General features: G+C 43.5%; 1 protein-coding gene across 1 annotated transcript; it reads right to left on the bottom strand.

The window, feature by feature from the left end:
* Nucleotides 1–1052: 1052 nt before the first annotated feature.
* Nucleotides 1053–13891, bottom strand: LOC134984915 (gastrula zinc finger protein XlCGF71.1-like; the record flags this gene model as incomplete). The annotated part of the gene is made up of 3 exons (XM_063950384.1): nucleotides 13879–13891; nucleotides 2031–2182; nucleotides 1053–1499 (listed from the first exon to the last, which is right to left on the bottom strand). Coding segments are annotated over exons 1-3 (612 nt in total), but the record flags the coding sequence as incomplete, so codon positions are not given.
* Nucleotides 13892–20354: the final 6463 nt, after the last annotated feature.

Here is a 20354-nt window from a genome sequence, read left to right as displayed (position 1 = left end):
ATAGCAGTGGTAGATGAGGGCATGACATCTGATTATTTCACCCAGTGGTAACATGTATATTGCAAAAAGCATAGGAGATAGGATAAGAACCTTGAAGAACAAGCATGGCAATGATGAGTATATTCCAGAAGATTAAAATGGTTCCTCACCTGAGTGATGTCTATTGTGTACAATTTGAGTGATGTCTATTGTGTGTATATATTTATAGCTTCAGCCATGCACAGCTGTGCGTTAAAATACTCAAAGCATTCCTATCTCTAAGCAACAACATCAAGAAAGAAATCCAGACCATTTTGTGGACTCATCAAACCTCGAAAATGAAATCACCAGGACTATGCCCACTAACCCTCTGGCAGAGAACATCAGTAGTACCTTACAGGCCTACCCCTCAAGGATGGACTACTCCACCCAGGGTACTCCTATGCAGTGCGCCGAAGATGGCTGCCGCACCTGGTACCCTGTGAGGGTGGAATACACAGCCCATGGAAGTTATTACTCAAAATGCCTACACCAATCCTGCATTATTCTTTCTGTGTCTTTTTTTTTATGTCTGTCTGGTTTATCTTTTGATGTGTAATACTTAAATCTTCTGTATTATATGCATTGTTTGAGTTCTAGTTGGCGCTGCGGATGGCTGCCTCAGTGCCGCTCTGCCAAGCAGCCTTCGTCTTTAGTCTTACATGTATAATATGTTGAGTCTATTGTACAGTTGCAATGTGCAGTATGAACTCATATGTGTAATGTGTGTAATGTATGCTATGTTTTTCCCCCTTCTTATGCCATGTATTCCCCTTTCATGTTGCTGCTTGGCGATGCATTGTACAACAAACAACTCCTAGTGTAAGCGAGTACACCTGGCCAATAAAGCTGATTCTGATTATTTATTTCTCAGAGTATAGAAATAGCTTCTCACCTGTGTGACTTCGCTGATGTCTAACAAGAACTGATTTGCGTGCAAAACATTTCCCACACTCAGAACATGGAAATGCCTTCTCACCTGTGTGACTTAGCTGATGGGTAACAAGTTGTGATTTCCGTGTAAAATATTTCCCACACTCAGAGCAAGAAAATGGCTTCTCACCTGTGTGACTTCTCTGATGTATAACAAGAACTGATTTGTGTGCAAAACATTTCCCACACTCAGAGCAAGAAAATGGCTTCTCACCTGTGTGACTTCTCTGATGTCTCACAAGATGTGATTTGAGTTCAAAACATTTCTTACACTCAGAGCAAGAAAATGGCTTCTCACCTGTGTGACTTCTGTGATGTATAACAAGATCTGATTTACATGCAAAACATTTCCCACACTCAGAACATGGAAAAGGCTTTTCACCTGTGTGACTGCGCAGATGTGTAACAAGTTGTGATTTACTTACAAAACATTTCCCACACTCAGTACATGGAAATGGCTTCTCACCAGTGTGACTTCGCTGATGTATAACAAGTTGTGATTTACTTACAAAACATTTCCCACACTCAGTACATGGAAATGGCTTCTCACCAGTGTGACTTCGCTGATGGGTAACAAGTTGTGATTTCTGTGTAAAACATTTCCCACACTCAGAGCAAGAAAATGGCTTCTCACCTGTGTGACTTCTGTGATGTATAACAAGATCTGATTTCCATACAAAACATTTCCCACACTCAGAACATGGAAAAGGCTTCTCACCTGTGTGACTGCGCAGATGTGTAACAAGTTGTGATTTACTTACAAAACATTTCCCACACTCAGAACATGGAAAAGGCTTCTCACCTGTGTGACTGCGCAGATGTGTAACAAGTTGTGATTTACTTACAAAACATTTCCCACACTCAGAACATGGAAATGGCTTCTCACCTGTGTGACTTCTGTGATGCATAACAAGATGTGATTTACTTACACAACATTTCCCACACTCAGAACATGGGAATGCCTTCTCACCTGTGTGACTTTGCTGATGGGTAACAAGTTGTGATTTTTGTGTAACACATTTCCCGCACTCAGAAGAAGAAAATGGCTTCTCACCTGTGTGACTTCTCTGATGTCTAACAAGATGTGATTTAAGTGCAAAACATTTCCCACACTCAGAACATGGAAATGGCTTCTCACCTGTGTGACTTCCGTGATGATTAACAAGTTGTGATTTGTATGTAAAACATTTCCCACACTCAGAACATATCAGTGGCCTCTCACCTGCCTTACCTGTGTGTGGGTTATTAGGCTTTGTGTTCTTTGTAAAACATTTGGCATCTATAGAACACGGAAACACTGTATCTACTGTCAGAGCTGTAACAGATGCACCAATATCAGAGTGATCAGGAGAACATTTCCCGGGATCAGCTGATAGAGCTGGATGTATAATTGGGGTAATGGGGTTATCTCCTGGAGAATCCTGTCTACTGTCATTATCTTTTATGTCACAATCCGGGGATAACATTAGATGTCCTTCTGAGATATTTCTGCTTGTGTGTCCATCTGCTGGAAATAAAACACATTATGGAAATGTGACATTTTCTGTAACAATATTAATCTTGTAAACAATAGGAGAAGATGACTCTCTAGGGCACTTAATTGTAAATGTGTGTGTATAATAAAACATAACTTTTACTGAAGGCTTTATAGTATTGTGTCTCAGACTATCATTGTGTCCACCCTCCTGAGAACACTCCCAATAACAAATGTAATATTATAATAAGACTTAGATATATCGCTCTCTTGTACTGGTAACTATCCATGAAGTATAAATGGAGATGTAGTCACTCGCCAAGTCCTATGTCAGCACCAATGTAAAACAATGAATGGGGAACATATCGTATGAATTGGAGATTCTAGATGAACAATAACATCAGTCATATGAGCTGATGGATCAGAGAAATGTCTCCTAACGTTACTCCTGGAAGCATTGGTAAGGTAGTATTCCTTTATGTGTGTGCTCATACGCTGGTAAGCCTGTACATGTGTTACTCACCCTTATATAATGTATATTGCTACAGCAGAGTAGGTGTGGAACAAGGTACTTTACATGCAATACACCATATGATATCCTGTAATCATCATCATCTGCTAGATTATAATCAACTTTCTCTTAGGTCCTAGAGGACACTTGAGTCCATTTAGTACCATGGGGTATAGATGGGTCCTTTGGGAGCCACTGGCACTTTAAGAGTTTAATAGTGTGGGCTGGCTCCTCCCTCTATGCCCCTCCTACCAGACTCAGTTTAGAAAATGTGCCTGGAGGAGCCGGTCACAGCTAGAGGAACTCCTAGGAGTTTTCTTAGTTTTTTATTTTCTAGAGTTAGTTAGGTTATAGGAAGGCTGCTGGCAACAGCCTCCCTGCTTCGTGGGACTTAGGGGGAGGGGAGGATAGAAACCAACTTCCTGAAGAGTTAATGGTTCTCTACTCCGCTGACAGGGCACTGAGCTCCTGAGGTTGCTGATCGCAAGTCCACGAGGCAACTGCTCACTCCCGCAGCATGGCCGCCAACCCCTAACAAAGCCAGAAGAAAGTGGTGAGTACAGCGCTAGCGTCCCGGTTAGCGGGTTGCCGGCGCAAGGGTGGAAGCGCAGCTCTGACAGGCTGCGCTGCAGGAAGGCTCAGCAACACACAATGTAGGCACTTTGAGGGGCGTCCTGAGCACGCGCGCATAAACCCTACACTGGTCACGCAGATAACAGGGGCTAATATACCTGTTAGCGCTAAAATCTTCAGGCCAGTATAAACAATTAGTGCAGGAAGCCATGCGCCATTACAAGGGGCGGGGCTTCCTCTCAGAGTGGATCCAGCACTCACCAGTGCCATTTTCTCCCTGCCGATCATAGGAACTAGGACACTGACAGGGAGTGCTGCCCTCCCTATTAAGGTTAGTTAGTCAGCGCCAGGCTTTTATAATAACTGCCTACAGGGGCGCTGTGTGGCTGGCTCCTATTATGTCTAAGGACTCTGTGTCCTGTGCTGCAGAGTGTGTATATTCTCCTGAGGAGTCTATTCCATGTACTCAGGACTGCAATGTGCTGTCTCAGCCTTCTGAATCCGAACCCCCATGGGTGGAGTCTTTAAGGGGAATGATATCCCAGATTTCAACAAGGATGGTCACATACTGAGAAAGAGATGCAGGTATTGAAACAATCTGTTGTGGGTATGAAGTATTCAGCTCCCACTACTTCATCTAAAACCCCACCTACATACCCCAAAAAACGTACACTTGCCCAGATAATGCAAGCTGACACTGATACCAACTCTGATACAGGGGGACGGTGATGGGGATATGCAGGGGGGATGCATCCCTTGCTAAAGGGGTGCAGCTAATGACTGAAGCCATTAGGGATGTTTTGCATATTTCTGAGAAGGTTCCGGAACAAGTAGAGGAATCTTATTTTACAGTAAATAAGAAGTCCTCGCTTACCGTCCCTGATTCTAAGGAGTTAAAACTCCTTGTTTGAAAAATCTTGGGAAAACCCAGAGAAAATATTCCAGATCCCTATAAGAATTCTCATTGCTTTGCCTTTCCCTAAAGAGGATAGGAAGAAGTGGGAAAACCCACCTATAGTAGACGCTTCTGTATCTAGGCTGTCTAAAGAGGTGGTTTTACCTGTCCCTGGTTCAACCGCCATAAAGGAGGCGGCTGACCGCAAGATTAAGACTACGCTCAAATCACTATACACTGCTACAGCCGTGGCTTTAATGCCCACTATTGCTTGTGCATGGATTTCTAAAGCCATAGTAAAGTGGTCAGGCACCTTACTAGAGGACTTAGATTCTATGGATAGGAGTGACATTGACTTGTTTTTACGTCACATACAGGATTCTGCAGGTTTCATGGTGGAGGCCATGAAGGACATTGGCCTGCTACTTCCATGGCTGTCTCGGCACGCAGAGGACTCTGGCTACGTCAATGGACTGCGGATGCAGTATCCAAGAAAAGTGTGGAGAACATGCCATTCACAGGTCAGGCACTATTTAGGGACGCATTGGATTCGTGGATTTACACTGCGACTGCGGGTAAGACATTTCTTCCCTCCGCAGCAGCCCCAGGTAGAAAATCTTATCGTACACCTACACTGCAGTCCTTTCGGGCCGCAAAATTTTAAAAATCTAAACCTCCTCCTATCTTCTTTAGAGGAGGTTGGGGAAGATCCAAAAAACCTGCACCAACAGGTTCCCAGGGACAGAATCCAGGTTCAGCTTCCTCCAAATATTCAGCATGATGGTGGACCTCTCAGCCTGGAGATCAGGCAGGTGGTAGTGAGACTAAAAAATTTCAGTCATGTCTGGGTGTCATCATGCCTAGACCCCTGGGTGACAGATATTGTTACCCAGGGGTACAGACTGGAGTTTCAGCAACTCCCACCTCACAGATTCTTCAAATCAGGCTTACCAGGTTCGCGGACAGAAAGTGCTATTCTACAGGAAGCCATTCAAAAACTGGTACGCACAAATGTTATTGTTCCAGTTCCACCTCACCCAAAAATCAAGGGTTATTACTGAAACCTGTTTGTGGTACCAAAACTGGACGGTTAGGTAAGGCCTATATTGAACCTGAAGGCGTTGAACCCCTACTTGAGGGTTTTCTAATTCAAGATGGAGTCTCGGAGAGCGTTAACCTCAGGTCTGGAGGAGGGGGAATTCCTAGTATCCCTGGATATCAAGGATGCGTACCTTCACATTTCGATCAGGCCGCCTCACCAGGCCTATCTACGGTTTGCACTACAGGACTGTCACTATCCGTTCCAAACATTGCCATTTGGCCTCTCCACAGCAACGAGGGTGTTCACTAAGGTACTAGCGGAGATGATGCTCCTCCTACGCAAACAAGGAGTAAACATAATTCCATATCTGGATGATCTTCTAATAAAAGCATCTTCCAAGGACAAGCTGTTGCAGAATATTTCACTCTCAACTCAACTACTCTGGGATCATGGGTGGATCCTGAACCTTCCAAAGTCACATTTGGAACCAAAAAGGAGACTGCCCTTTCTGGGGATGATACTCGACACGGAAGTGCAGAGGGTGTTTCTACCGGTGGAGAAAGCTTTGGTGATACAATCAATGGTCCGGGATGTCTTGAAACCTCCCTGGATATCGGTTCATCAGTTCATTTGCCTTCTGGGGAAGATGGTATCCTCCTACGAGGCTCTACAATACGGAAGATTCCATGCACGCTTCATCCAGCTGGATCTCCTTGACAAGTGGTCGGGATCGCATCTTCACATGCACCAACGGATATGCCTGTCGCCGAATGCCAGAATTTCACTACTCTGGTGGCTGCAAACTTCTCACCTGCTCGAGGGCCGCAGGTTCGGGATTCAGAATTGGATTCTTCAAACCACAGATGCAAGCCTCAAAGGTTGGGGAGCAGTCATCCAGGGGGAAAACTTCCAAGGAAAGTGGTCAAGCCAGGAATCGGTCTTTCCAATAAACATTCTGGAACTAAGAGCCATATACAATGGCCTTCCAAAAGTGGCTCATCTTCTGCAATATCGAGCCATGCAGGTTCAGTCAGTCAACGTCACAGCGGTGTCCTACATAAACAGGCAGGGTGGAATGAAGAGCAGGGCTGCAATGTCAGAGGTAACAAGAATCCTCCTCTGGGCAAAAAGACACGCGCTGGCACTGTAGGCGATCTTCATTCCTCAGTAGACACGATCTCCTACCAGGAGAATGGGGCCTCCACCCGGAGGTATTCACAGAAGTAAAACGCTGATGGGGTGTACCTCAGATAGAAATGATGGCCTCTCGCCTCAACAAGGCTCTTCGGAGGTACTTTTCCAGGTCACGAGACCCACAGGTAGTGACTCCATGGGTGTTCCAGTCAGTATATGTGTTCCCTCCACTCATCCCAAGGATTCTCAAACTAATAAAAAGATAAACAGTTCCGGCGATCCTCATTGCTCTGGACTGGCCAAGGCAGGCTTGGCACGCGGATCTTCCGAGGCCTCTTCCTTTTCGCGAGGACCTTCTACTGCAGGGGCCGTTCGCCTATCACGACTTATCGCGGCTACGTTTGACAGCATGGAGGTTGAATGCCAGATCTTAGCTTGGAAGGGCATTCCGAATAAAGTTATTCCTATTCTGATCCAAGCTAGGAAGGGGGTAACGTCTAAAAATGACCACCAGATTTGGAAAAAGTATGTGTTTTGGTGGTTGGTGTGAATCCAAGAAGTTTCCTACGGTGGAGTTTCAACTGGGACATTTTCTCCGCTTGGGCTCCATCAAGTTCCAGATTTCGGCCTTGTCTATTTTCTTCCACAAACAATTGGCTGCTATCCCTGAGGCTCAGACTTTCTTGAAAGGAATTCTGCACATCCAACCACCCTTTGTGCCTCTTATGGCACCTTAGAATCTTAATGTGGTGCTGCAGTTCCTGCAATCGGATTGGTTCAAACCTTTACAGGAGATGGACGTAAAATTTCTTACTTGGAAGGCGGTCACGTTGTTGGCCTTGGCTTCTGCCAGACGTCTGTCAGAATTGGTGGCATTTTTGCACAAGAGCCCCTACTTGATTTTCCATGAGGATAGAGCTGAGTTCAGAATGCGTCAGCAATTTCTCCCTAAGGTTGTGTCGGCTTTTCATATCAACCAACCTATTGTGGTGCCAGTGGCTACTGACACCTCAATTACCTCAAAGTCCAGGGATGTCTTGCGGGCTTTGAAAATCTATGTGAAGAGAACTACTCATCACAGGAAGTCGGACGCACTATTTGTACTTTATGATCCCAACAAGATTGGGTGTCCTGCTTCTAAGCAGACAATTTCTCGCTGGATCAGGCTTACTATCCAGCATGCTTATTCCACGGCAGGATTAGCAATTCCAAAATCTGTTCAGGCCCACTCTACCCGTAAAGTGGGTTTTTCCTGGTCAGCTGCCCAGGGTGTCCCGGCTATTCAGCTTTGCCGAGCAGCTACTTGGTCACGGTCGAACATGTTTGCTAGGTTTTACAAGTTCTATACTTTGGCCTCTGAGGACCTCAAGTTTGGGCAAGCAGTTCTGTAGGAACCTCATCACTCTCACTCCTGTACTGGGAGCTTTGGTACATCCCCATGGTACTAAATGGATCCCAGCATCCTCTAGGACGTAAGAGAAAACAGGATTTTAATTACCTACCGATAAAGCCTTTTCTCATAGTCCATAGAGGATGCTGGGTGCCCGCCCTATGCTTCGTATTACTGCATTGTTACTTGGTTCAGTATTGTTGGATCAGCCGTTGCTGAATTGTTCCAAGTTGGTTAGTTTGGCTTTTTGTTATGTTTGAGCTGGTGTGAATCTCACCACTATCTGTGTATTTCCTTCTCTTGAAGTATGTCCGTCTCCTCGGGCACAGTTTCTAGACTGAGTCTGGTAGGAGGGGCATACAGGGAGGGGCCAGCCTACACTATTAAACTCTTAAAGTGCCAGTGGGTCCCAAAGGACCTGTCTAGACCCCATGGTACTAAATGGACCCCAGAATCCCCAACAGACTACGAGAAAAGGATATACCGGTAGGTAATTAAAATCCTATTTTTACATCCCCATCATCAGTGTCTTACCTCAATACTCTCAATAGTAATAAGGATGATGTGTGTATAGTAAGTATGATATAGAGAATTACATATCAGGATCTATACAGCTGCCGCCATACTTCTGCTTCCCATACGTGTGCTACTGGCAGCAGTGAACATCTGAGTGAGAGTGCAGGGAAGACAGCAGAGTCTGATGAGAAAGAGATTGGATCTGCCTTTGCAGGGCTGTACCACACCTGTCACCCCTGTTAGTATATAAAATAATAAATAAGAGGGGCGTGGTCCATCCAGACGTGCTTTCTGGAGCTCTCCTCACTAAGTGGCTTCTTATCTACCCTACCTGATAGCTCTCAGCCGCCGCTGGGACCAAGACCCAATCTATTAAGTCCCCCACTCCTACTGCCCTAAAGCCGCTCGCTCCGCTCACTCTGGGCACCGTTCACTGCCGCAGCCTAGTGACGCCTATGAAGCCATGGGCTGTATTCTGGGACTATGTGCGCTCAGTCTTTCCTGCATGCTCCGGACACCTGACTTGAAGGTGCTTTTGGCTCATGCGGGAGCACTTGCTCTCCAGATAACACAGGTGCGTAGCTCCCGCTACTGCTGGGGACAGAATGGGCTGCCCACAGTCACCGGAGCCCAGCGGTGATATTGGGGAGGGAGATGACTGCCATTTTGGATCCTGGTGCGTGGCCATCGTATGCTTTGCCTTCTGCCTTCAATAAGGTTTAATATAAATAAGTGTCCTGACGGCTGGACCGGGGTCACTACACTAAATTTAAGCATTTGCCTGTAGGTGAAACTACCTTCTATTTATATAGTACCACTATAATCTACTTCCCTGGAAGAAAAAAAGACAAGGCTGAGATTTGAACGTTTATGGAGCCTAAACGTAGGCCCACATCCACAACAGCCTGCAGGAAGTGCAAGAAATGTCCCAGATGAAAATCCACAGCAGAATACGGTTGACCCTCACACCAAGAGACACATTTCTTCCATATGCGATGGTAATGTTTCGATGTGGCCATCTGGCCGGCTTGGAGCATAGTCGAGATAACCTTGCCCGGAATCTCTTTCCTGGCAAAAATCCTCCCAATATACTTCCATTGCATCAAACGTAGCCGTGGTAAGTCTGGATAGTGTTAGGGTCTCCTGCCCTGTGCTGCCACGTCGTCATGGCAACCGGGAGACAAGTGCTAGCGGAGTAACCTGAGCGCAGCTGATACTCCGGTTCGGGTCTTTTGCTGTGCAGTGGTTATAGGCTCTGTGCACGGCAGGGGATACGGTGCTGGTTTTTGTGCTCACAGTCTGTGAGGTCTGAGTGGGGCGTGGACAGCACCTGCTTTATAAGGCCTCTTTCCAGGTTAAACAGATGCTGCTGAATCTTTGTTGGTTAGTCAGTTTCTGAAAGTTAGCCAGTACTGTGTAGCTTTGTATTTGTTTGTTGCTTACTGCAAATAGGCCTGGGGATTTGGTATTACACTCTGCCAATCCAGACCTAGCAGTAAGACTGGAGTCAGTCGTTTAGCTTGCTGGGGTTCTGTTACTACTCTGTGAACTTAGCAAGTTTGCGGCTGTATTCTAAGACTTGCCTGTCTAATCCTGTCTCACTGTGCTAGGTGTCAGGGGTCAGTTTAGTGGCAGTAAGCTGAACCTGTGCACTGCAAGTGAGAATTAGGATTGTGGAGACTCTCCTTGTGTCTATCATTCCATCTCTGACCAAGGAGTTTACTGCCACACCCGTTGGTAACCCTTTAGGGGTTTGCTGTTGCCCTTAGCAACAGCATTTCGGGTTCTCTATGTATTAAAACACAACATCTTGCTTTTCCCATCTGAGCATTTCTTATACAAGGGAGATACCCAGTTCCTTAGCCTCTGGTCTTCTCTGTTCACTTTGTGTGTATTTTGTTACCCTATCACCTTCTGTGTACGTTATGTCATATTCCCCAGTCTGTCTGTGAGTCCATTTGGTGTGCATAACAGTTCAAACACCAGTACATTCCTGCAGGCACTGGTGTGCATAACATATTCAGCAGCCTAATACTCCTGTTGAAATTTTGTGGGAATATGGGCCCTCATTCCGAGTTGATCGCTAAGTTTTTCGGTCGCACAACATATTCGCAAAGTTGCGTTAATGTAGTAAATATGCGAACCTCCGCCCTCAACGTATTTTTGCAAATTCGCACGCAGTATTACACAAAGTGGGCGTACGCCAAATGACATCGCAGTAATGCGAAACCATCGCAGCATTGCGAATCCATCGCAATAACACATACTTAATCGTAAAAATACTAAGTTTGAGTAGATTTACACATTTTACCGTAAAAGTGCACACTTTTAAGGTAAAACGCACAAAAATGTTTTTTTTGGCTATTAAGTTAAATTACACCTTTCCTTTTAAAGTCCACAAGCCCTTTTCAATTACGAACCCAATTAGTGTAATGATTGATAATGTTCCTAAACAATTAAGTCAGCAAAAAAAACCAGATTAACACTTTGTTGCCATAATTGCCCATCAACATGTAAAAGTGTTAAAAAAAAAATTTTTTTTCCCTTTTTTTTTTTTTTAAAGGTGTTGTTTGTGAATGAAGGTGTTTACATGTTTCTTAACACAATAATCTCCTGTTTTTTTTTGGTAAAAATGTAACGTTAGATGTGTGTAATGTTTTTTGCAAACAATTTCTGCCTGCCAATCTGCTGATCCTTTTTTGCATTAATAAACACAACACCCGGTTAACTTAAATCAATTTTTTTTATTTTTTTGTTGTTAATAATTTTTTTTTTTTTTTCAAACAAATAATCAAAATCAAGCAAATTTTTGCAATTGATCAACACAATGCATTAATCCTTGCAGGTGTTGGCGCATGGTGTAAAGAATCCCGGAAAAACTTGTTGGATCTCCAACTGCAACATCTGAAATAAAGATGCAACACAAACATTAATAACTTAATTACATTACTTATTATCCAAGCAAGGCGCAAAGCACACTTAAATGCTGGCATGTCCAAACTGCTGGACTCCAGCTGTTGTGAAACTACATATACCAGCATGCCTTTACACAGTTTTGTGGTCAGGGAATGGCAAAGCTGTGTCAGGGCATGCTGGGATGTGTAGTTTCTCAACAGTTGGAGTGCCGCAGTTTGGACAGGCCTGCTTTAATGGCAAAGTTACTACATCCTGGCTGTTTTATGGTACAATCATTAGCAGAACACACAAGCCTGCTCAGCCTTTTTTTCAGATTTTAAATTGATCCAGACCATGTGTTACATTTACTACTATGTGAGTTATATTTAAGATGGAACGTTGGCCATAGCAATCAAGCAAAAATATGATTATTATATTGTAGAAGTGGTTTCCAATTTTTAAAGTATAATCTTATTGGTTGCTATGGCCGACATCCCATGTTAAAGATAACTACCATCTTCGTCAATGTTACACCATGTTGGCATTCATTCCCATTTGTTGTTTTATTTGTATTTAATTTTTAGGGGGTTGGTCCTGCATCATCACACTGCATATCCACATCTTCAGAAGGCCAACATATCATAGCATTCCCACACTCCCTGAAAGCTGCCCTTACTAAATAAGTGCAAACAGGTTTGACTAGAACAATTAGTAATTTTGAGAATGTAACTTTCACACAAAAAAACAGTGTGTCATTAGGCTGCATAACAAAGTGAAGCATGTGATTTGTAAGTGTAAATATTCAGACTACACAGGCCCAAGTGTAAAAGGCAAACAACATACTAAACTCCACTCAGGTCTAACTGTTTACCATAAAAACTAACACATATAAACCCTGTTCTCCTGGCAACCCTGGCTACCTAATGAGTGTCAACCTAGAGTGGACACACAAAACATTGCACACATACACACTGTACATATAATGACACTCACAAATATGTAAAGGCAACATGTACACCATGATGAAATTTACAAATATTTGTCCAGGGTCCAAGAATTCAAACAGTACAACACTGCATGTTTTGACATTGTAAGTGTAAGTGGGTAATCATTTTTTTCATTATAAAACAAAACTTACTTTCCACGGCAACCTCAAGACTCCCGGACCGGTCTGCAGGGGCTTCCTCTGCCCATTCACTGGGTGGGGATGTTGGCTGGATGGGGGAAGGCGGCTGGATGGGGGAAGGAGGAGGGATTGGGGAAGGAGGAGGGATTGGGGAAGGAGGAGGGATTGGGGCAGGAGGCTGGATGGGGGAAGGAGGCTGGATTTGGTTGCCAATTTCAGAGGGGGGGTCTGATTGAGAGGGCGAGGGGGGCGGAGAGAAAGTTAAGGCAATAGAGGGTGAGGGGGGTTCAGATTGGGATGTAGAATTAGAAGGAGAAGGGGTATGGGAAGGAGGAGAAGGGGTCCCAGAAAGAGATGGAGAGGTGTGGTGAGAAGGGGAATGGAAAGTGGAGTGGGCCAGGGAAGCTGATGGGGCCTGGGAAGCTGAGGTGGACTGGGAAGATGAGGTGGACTGGGAAGCTGAGGTGGACTGGGAAGCTGAGGGGGACTGGGAAGCTGAGGGGGACTGTGAAGGGGAGGGGGAGTGTGAAGGGGAGGGGGAGTGGGAAGGGGAAGGGGGTGGTGAGTTTTGCCGTTGTTGTTGTCCTAGAATGATAATTGTGTATAAATTTTTAAAACATGAGAAATTACATAGTAATCAATTTCTTTTCTCAATGTTGTGTTCAATGTTAAATGCATTTTATTTTTTAATAGCAAAGCAAACATGTTAAGATCTTCATGTTGGCCACAGCAAACAAAATGAGTTCAAAATTTTACTTTGAAGCTCATTCCTTAATCTAGTCAATTGAGTCATAGTGATTGGTCTAGGCAACATCACCAGATTACTATTCAAGGCACCTTATTATATAGCCAGCACTGATAAAGTTTTTTGGTTTTTTTTCCTGCCTGCTTCTTATTTGTAGAAAACATGCACTTGTTTGGTGTTACTTTGCTACAGTCAGTACTGTTTTCCCTAACCACACACAGTGTCATAATTTCCAAAAAAGGACACAGCAGGTTGCAATTAGCCTACCACTTACTGTAAAATGTTTGAAAATCCAAGGGGATTACAGCAGGATTTTAGTTTGCAATTGGCCAAAAGCATGTGCACTGCAGGGGTGGCAGATATAACATGTGCAGAGAGAGTTAGATTTTGTTGGTTTTTGTAATTATGGGCAGGGTAAATACATGCTGCTTTAGTTTAAGAATGCAAATTTATATGCAGATTTAACACACCCCACCCAAAACTTACTCTCTCTGCACATGTTACATATGCTTCCCCTGCAGTGCACATTGTATTGAACAATTGTTCCATCAATTCCGGAAGCCCTAAACTTGGAAATTCACCCATTAGCACAATTTTATCCTAAAAAATTATGTAAGGTAACTTACTTCGTGTATGCATAGCACGAATTTGATGGCGGATCTCCGCCAGCAAATCTGGAGTCCTCCTACGGAGATCACTCCACCTCCTTTCAAGCTGGATGATTGTCCGCCTGCTGCGGACGCGAGTCCGCAGCAGGCGGCGGACCTCCGCGTAGGCCTCGCGCTTCACCCGATTGGGGATGAAGCGCCCAACGCGGCCTACGCGGCGGTCCATCACCGCAACCAGCACGCGGAGCTCCCGCCTGGTGAACGGTGCTGCACGCATCATGGCAATGGCGTTTTCCTTATTTGGGCATATATTTATAGTGTCTGTTAGCATGTGATTGGTCAAAAATCTATGTTGTCATTTCTAATAACTTTATTGATCTTTGCAATGCTGTGAAGAGCAGAGTGTTATTTGGCACGAGCGGAAATTCGCATTAGCAGAAGCGAAAATGTTTTGATCACAAATTTAAGCAAACAAAACACACACAGAGACACAGACTTTAGCTAAAATTACTATACATATCTGTGTACTCACCACAGTTCGTGTGATCAATCAGCTGGACAGTCACAAAGTGTGAAACATTGAGTATCATTTGTTTGTGTGTTTGGTTACATAATCAGGATTTGAGGATATAAAACAAATAAGGACACTATTTAGCAACATTACAGTATTTAAATTTCTAACTAAACATTGTAAGCTTAAGGTGTTTTAGGATTTTGGACTCAAAACAAATTAACCATTCCAACACAACAAAACCCTTACACAATCACTTTACAAGATCATACAAAATGAAATCATGGTTTAAAAAACATAAGCATACTGTGTTGTATTATTTGTGCAAATATAAAATATAAAAACACTATACCTGAAATATTCTGCAACAATTCTTGCCCTCACTTGGCTCCCCCTCCGTGTCACACTCCCCCCACCGAAGCGTGGACCAACCCCTGGCTCCTCATCAGGCAATTCCTCTGCCTGAGGAAGCTCTACACTACTCCTTACCGCGATATTATGTAGTATTGCGCACAGGACCACTATTTTACTTGCCATCTCCGGCGAATACATGATGTCGCCACCAGTGCGGTGGAGCACACGAAACCGCCCTTTAAGGACACCAATTGTGCGCTCCACTAGCTGCCTAGTGGCAGTAAGCGCGGAGTTAAATGCCATCTGTGGTCCTGGCCTGGGATTACGGTAAGGAGTCATGAGCCAGGGGGTGCAAGGATATCCACGGTCTCCTGTTGGAAGAAAAGTCAAATTTTAGATATAAAAAATGTGTAAAGTTACTTTTTTTGGTTAAAAATATTTGAACAACAACTCACCCAATAACCACATGTCTGATCGTTGACTTGATCTTAATCTCTGCCATATCCCTGATTGTCTAATGACATACGCATCATGGGAACTTCCAGTAAACTTTGCGTTCAGGGAAAGGATCTGGAGGGATGGCCCACAAACAACCATTACATTCAGAGAATGAAACAGTTTCCTGTTTCTATAAATTTCTTCATTATGTTTTGGTGGCTGAATAGCTACATGTGTGCCATCCACAACCCCAATAACATGTGGGAAGCGACTACCACCTTCCGCAAATTGCCGCTTCACCACATCTAGGGCACCAACATCCAAAGGCATAGCAATAAATTGCTTCACACGCTTGAGGAAAGCCTGGCAGACACGTCGCAGGACCTTACTGAACTGGCCCTGCGACATGCCAACCAGGTCTCCAACCACATGCTGAAATGATCCTGTGGCCAAAAAATGTAACACAGCAAGAAATTGTGTCAATGGTGGGATTGCTGTAGGATACCGAATTTCAGACTCCAGATCACTCTCTATTATGGAGAGAGTGTCTAGGATTAGATGTGGTGGCAGCCTGTATCTACGCACCACCACATCATCTGGCATACCAAAAAGTAGGACACGGGTTCTGAAAATTGGTGGCCTAGCACGCCTCCGTTGCCTTGGTTGATGAGGAGCCGGCTGTGGTTGTGGGGCTGGCGGTTGGGGTGGGAGTGCTGGCGTGGGTTGGGGAGGTAGGGCTTCTGCAGCTATAAATATTGACATCACACACTTTTTTGAGAAAAATAAAAAAAGAGGTGAAAAATACAAAATCAAATTTTAAAAAATATTTTAATTAAAAAATGTTGTCAGAAATGTTTTGGAAACTTACTGCAGGAGCGTACATTTTTTCTTTGGTGATTTCATGTGCAAAATGTGAATTTACCAAAAAAAAAAAAAAAATAATTAATTTTACAAATATAAAAATTAAATGAAAAAAAAAAAAAAACCAGAGCATCAAACACATCACAAACACCAATTAAAAAACCAAAATACAAAAAATATACAATTTAATAGCTAGTCCAGGAAAGACAAACACTACTTTGCAGATCAATCCAGGACAACAAAAAAACTATTTTAGGCAAAATGGAAAACAAACAGAATCACCACACTTTTTAAAAACACAAACAGCAACCCAAAACACAGGCCAAGGGCACTTACCTGCTCCAAAAAAAAGGAAACACTTGGTGTTCACAATCACACACTGTAACCAAATTAAACAAGGCTAATTTCGCCAAAAAGGAAAGACCTACAAGAGAACACAAAAGACAGTCACAAAACAGCATACAGACCATTAAAACAAATAGGCACCAACACAGGCCAAGGGCACTTACCTGATACCAAAAAAAAAAAACACTTGGTGTTCACAATCACACACTGTAACCAAATTAAACAAGGCTAATTTCGCCAAAAAGGAAAGACCTACAAGAGAACACAAAAGACAGTCACAAAACAGCATACAGACCATTAAAACAAATAGGCACCAACACAGGCCAAGGGCACTTACCTGATACCAAAAAAAAGAAACACTTGGTGTTCACAATCACACACTGTAACCAAATTAAACAAGGCTAATTTCGCCAAAAAGGAAAGACCTACAAGAGAACACAAAAGACAGTCACAAAACAGCATACAGACCATTAAAACAAATAGGCACCAACACAGGCCAAGGGCACTTACCTGATACCAAAAAAAAAAACCACTTGGTGTTCACAATCACACACTGTAACCAAATTAAACAAGGCTAATTTCGCCAAAAAGGAAAGACCTACAAGAGAACACAAAAGACAGTCACAAAACAGCATACAGACCATTAAAACAAATAGGCACCAACACAGGCCAAGGGCACTTACCTGATACCAAAAAAAAAAAACACTTGGTGTTCACAATCACACACTGTAACCAAATTAAACAAGGCTAATTTCGCCAAAAAGGAAAGACCTACAAGAGAACACAAAAGACAGTCAAAACAAAGAAGCACAGGTTTATTTGCACAAACGGACTTGCAAAATATATAACTTTAAAAATTCTTTAAAGCAAAAATTACTCAAAACCAAATTTTTACACAAAAAAAAAACTTAAAAAATAAACAAGACTCAGAAACGAAAAAACGCATACTAAATACAACACTAGATTCAAAACCCATACAAAATGACAAAGGTATGCTTGACAATTACTCACTCTGCAAATTCAACAAGCACCTTCCCGCACAAGCCAACACACAAATGAAACTCCAAACGACCTACACTCACAGCGTGCAAAGGAGGCCCTTAAATAAGCAGTGCAATCAGTAACCAGAATAACAGTGTACAGCTGTGTGAATTAACGAGTCGCACGTAGGTATATAAGCGCACACACCTCAGCGTACAGACGTCATCACAAACATGGCTTCTCGTGAGCAAATCGCAGCAGAGATAGACCGCATTGCAGAGCAGCAGATGGCATTGCAGCAAAAACGCCTAGAGTGCCAACGGCGCATGTTGGAATACGCCTCTGCGGATGTTGAGGCAGGACCTAGTACTCTGCAAATGTCTGCTTCTGAACCACAACAATTGAGTGGTGATACCCTGCCACACACACATAGTGACCAAACTGAGGGAGAATTGACTTTAGCCACACAAACACAACAGACAGAAGCTGCTAGTGAGGAGGAAGATGGAGATGACCAACAAGAAGAAACCTCACAGGCTACCTCCAGACGGAAAAAAAGACAGCCTGCATTCAATAAGAGGGAGTTGCGTGTGTTGGTCACGCAGGCCATGTCCAAAATACATAGAGGGCCAAAAAACATGGGGGCTGCTTCAAAAGAACGCATATGGAGAGACATCACAAAATCTGTGAATGAAGTTGGCTCTGTCGTCAGAACATCACAGGAAGTGAGACGACGGTAAGTGCATCTTGACAATCCTTTTTCTGTGCTAAGTTGACCAAAAAATGTAGTTACATGTCATGTTATGTCTAGCAAACACAAGCAGAACATGTGTGCTATATATTTACTTCGAACAATAATAATACTCTACTTTGTCCCTCTTTCACAATACGTATGTAGGTGGGCCGACTTCAAATCCCGCCTGAAGGCAAAGAGGGCTGCGGAGTGGAATGCCTCAAGGGCTACAGGGGGAGGACCACCTGTCGCTGTGGAGTTTACTGACTTGGAGGAGATGGCGATGGCCTGTGTCAGTTATGAGGAGGGCCAAGGAGTGTCTCATATGGACACGGACCTGCCTGAGATTCTGACGGGACATGACTTGGATGGTAAGTTTACACATTTATTTGTCTGTATTTTGAACTGTATTTATATTCTTAAACTAATTTTGTATCCAACTTTTTCCACAAACATTCTTCTATTTGCTTGACACAAAACACAGCACAGGGGGGTGACCAGTTTGAGTCACAGGCCGGTTATGTGGTTGAGGCTGAGGTGGAGGGACCTAGTGGGTCTGGCAGTGTGGGCCAACAAAACCCACCTATGCAGGTTCCTACTGGCCCCCCCACCCAACCCTCTGCTATCCCGGAGATCCTGCTTGAAATTGCTAGGTATGGTGAGAGCCTAAATACGTTTCAAGACGGGGTCATCCGGGAGGTAAGCCAGGTAGCTGTCCGGCTCACTGAGATCCGAACCTGTGTTGAGCAAGGTGTTGCTCAACTCTGCCAAAGTCTGGCAGAGATCAGGCAGGGACAAGAACAACTGGCCTCCTCAAACCAAAGCCTGGCAAATAACATCTTGCAAGGGCTCCAGGCCATCGCTGTCTCCCTTGCCCACAGTGGCAGAGAGCCAACCACATCGGCTCCCTCCCCTGCCCCTGCCCAGGAAGAACAGGCCACTGGGCAGGCCCAACGAAGGACACTCCGCAGACCAAGCAAAGAAGATCAGCCTCAGGCGGGGAGAAAAAGAAGAAAGTGATGTCTCTCCAGATGGGCAGCACCCATGTTTTTGTAGTTGCCTCTATGTTATTTTGGAGTTGGCTTGTGTGGCCAGAATGGATCACTCCCTCTTAGTGAAATGTCTTCTTTCTGTTTGGAGGAATTGTAGCCTGTGAGTTTCTTTGAAGAAACAACAGAGCCATCTTCCTCTTCCTAGTGTGCTGTGTATTGTTGTGTTTGTGTGGTGGATCCTAAATCTTTCGCATTTGGTCTCAAATTTGTGTGTGGCAGGGTGTGTAATCTGTTTAATTTATGCTTTTAAAATATACTTTTGTCAGAAGCAGAAATTTGCAGAGTACTGAGTTCTGCTATATAATTATTGTCAGTGCCATCTGCTTGCTGCTTGTTCTATCTCTGCCTGTGACACTCACGTGGAGCCAGGTTTAAATGTTGTGTAATATTATTACCGTAATAAAAAATTAACAAAAAAAAAATGGTGCAATTTCTTCAAGGTTATGCATTAGGTAAATCTTAGTTTCCAAACGATTAGGTCAGCATATAGACACTTGTAGACCAATCTGCAATTTTTCATGAAAAAAATTACCAAAAAAAAAAAAAAGGTATGCTGTACACCACACTTTAATGTCCATATTAAGAAAACAGACACGACAACTTTAATAAAATTCTATGGTCAACAGGACATCATTTAAAACATTGACATATATTTTTAAAAAATATTAGTGTGACTTTTTAAAAAACAAAAAAGTGTATGCTGCATTATGTGGGTGTTGGTTAATTGGTAAGAATGTAGCAGATTTCTATAACTTTATATAATAATTTCACTTGTTTGTATTTAGTAGTCTAACACACATTAAAACATTATAACAAAATGCTTACACACCAAGGTAAACACAAATAACAACCTTATTTGACAGTGTGTGAGATTCATATGTGAGTAGAATAAACATGTAATGTGTGTTCACACAATTGCTGGCTGGTAACTTTCATCTGCTCATTAATTAACAACTAATTGGACATCAGATGAATGTGCTTGACAATTTACTGGTAATTACTGCATACACACTTGTACCAGTACTTCGCAAATGTAGAGTAACTGCAGACCTACTCTGCTGCTGCGTGAATGTTGCTACGGTTTCCTATGTTAGTTTTAACAGCGACAATGTTTTTTTGCTAAAAACACGCCCATTGCGAGTTGCATACTCCCACACTGTACGCCCACTTTCACGCCCATGTCGGAGCATTGCGAAGTCGCGCCTCCGCCACGCCCACG

This window comes from Pseudophryne corroboree (assembly GCF_028390025.1).
Source record: "Pseudophryne corroboree isolate aPseCor3 chromosome 3 unlocalized genomic scaffold, aPseCor3.hap2 SUPER_3_unloc_92, whole genome shotgun sequence".
Taxonomy (NCBI): domain Eukaryota; kingdom Metazoa; phylum Chordata; class Amphibia; order Anura; family Myobatrachidae; genus Pseudophryne; species Pseudophryne corroboree.
Note: the sequence above shows the minus strand (reverse complement) of the source record. Positions and strands in the feature narration are given on the sequence as shown.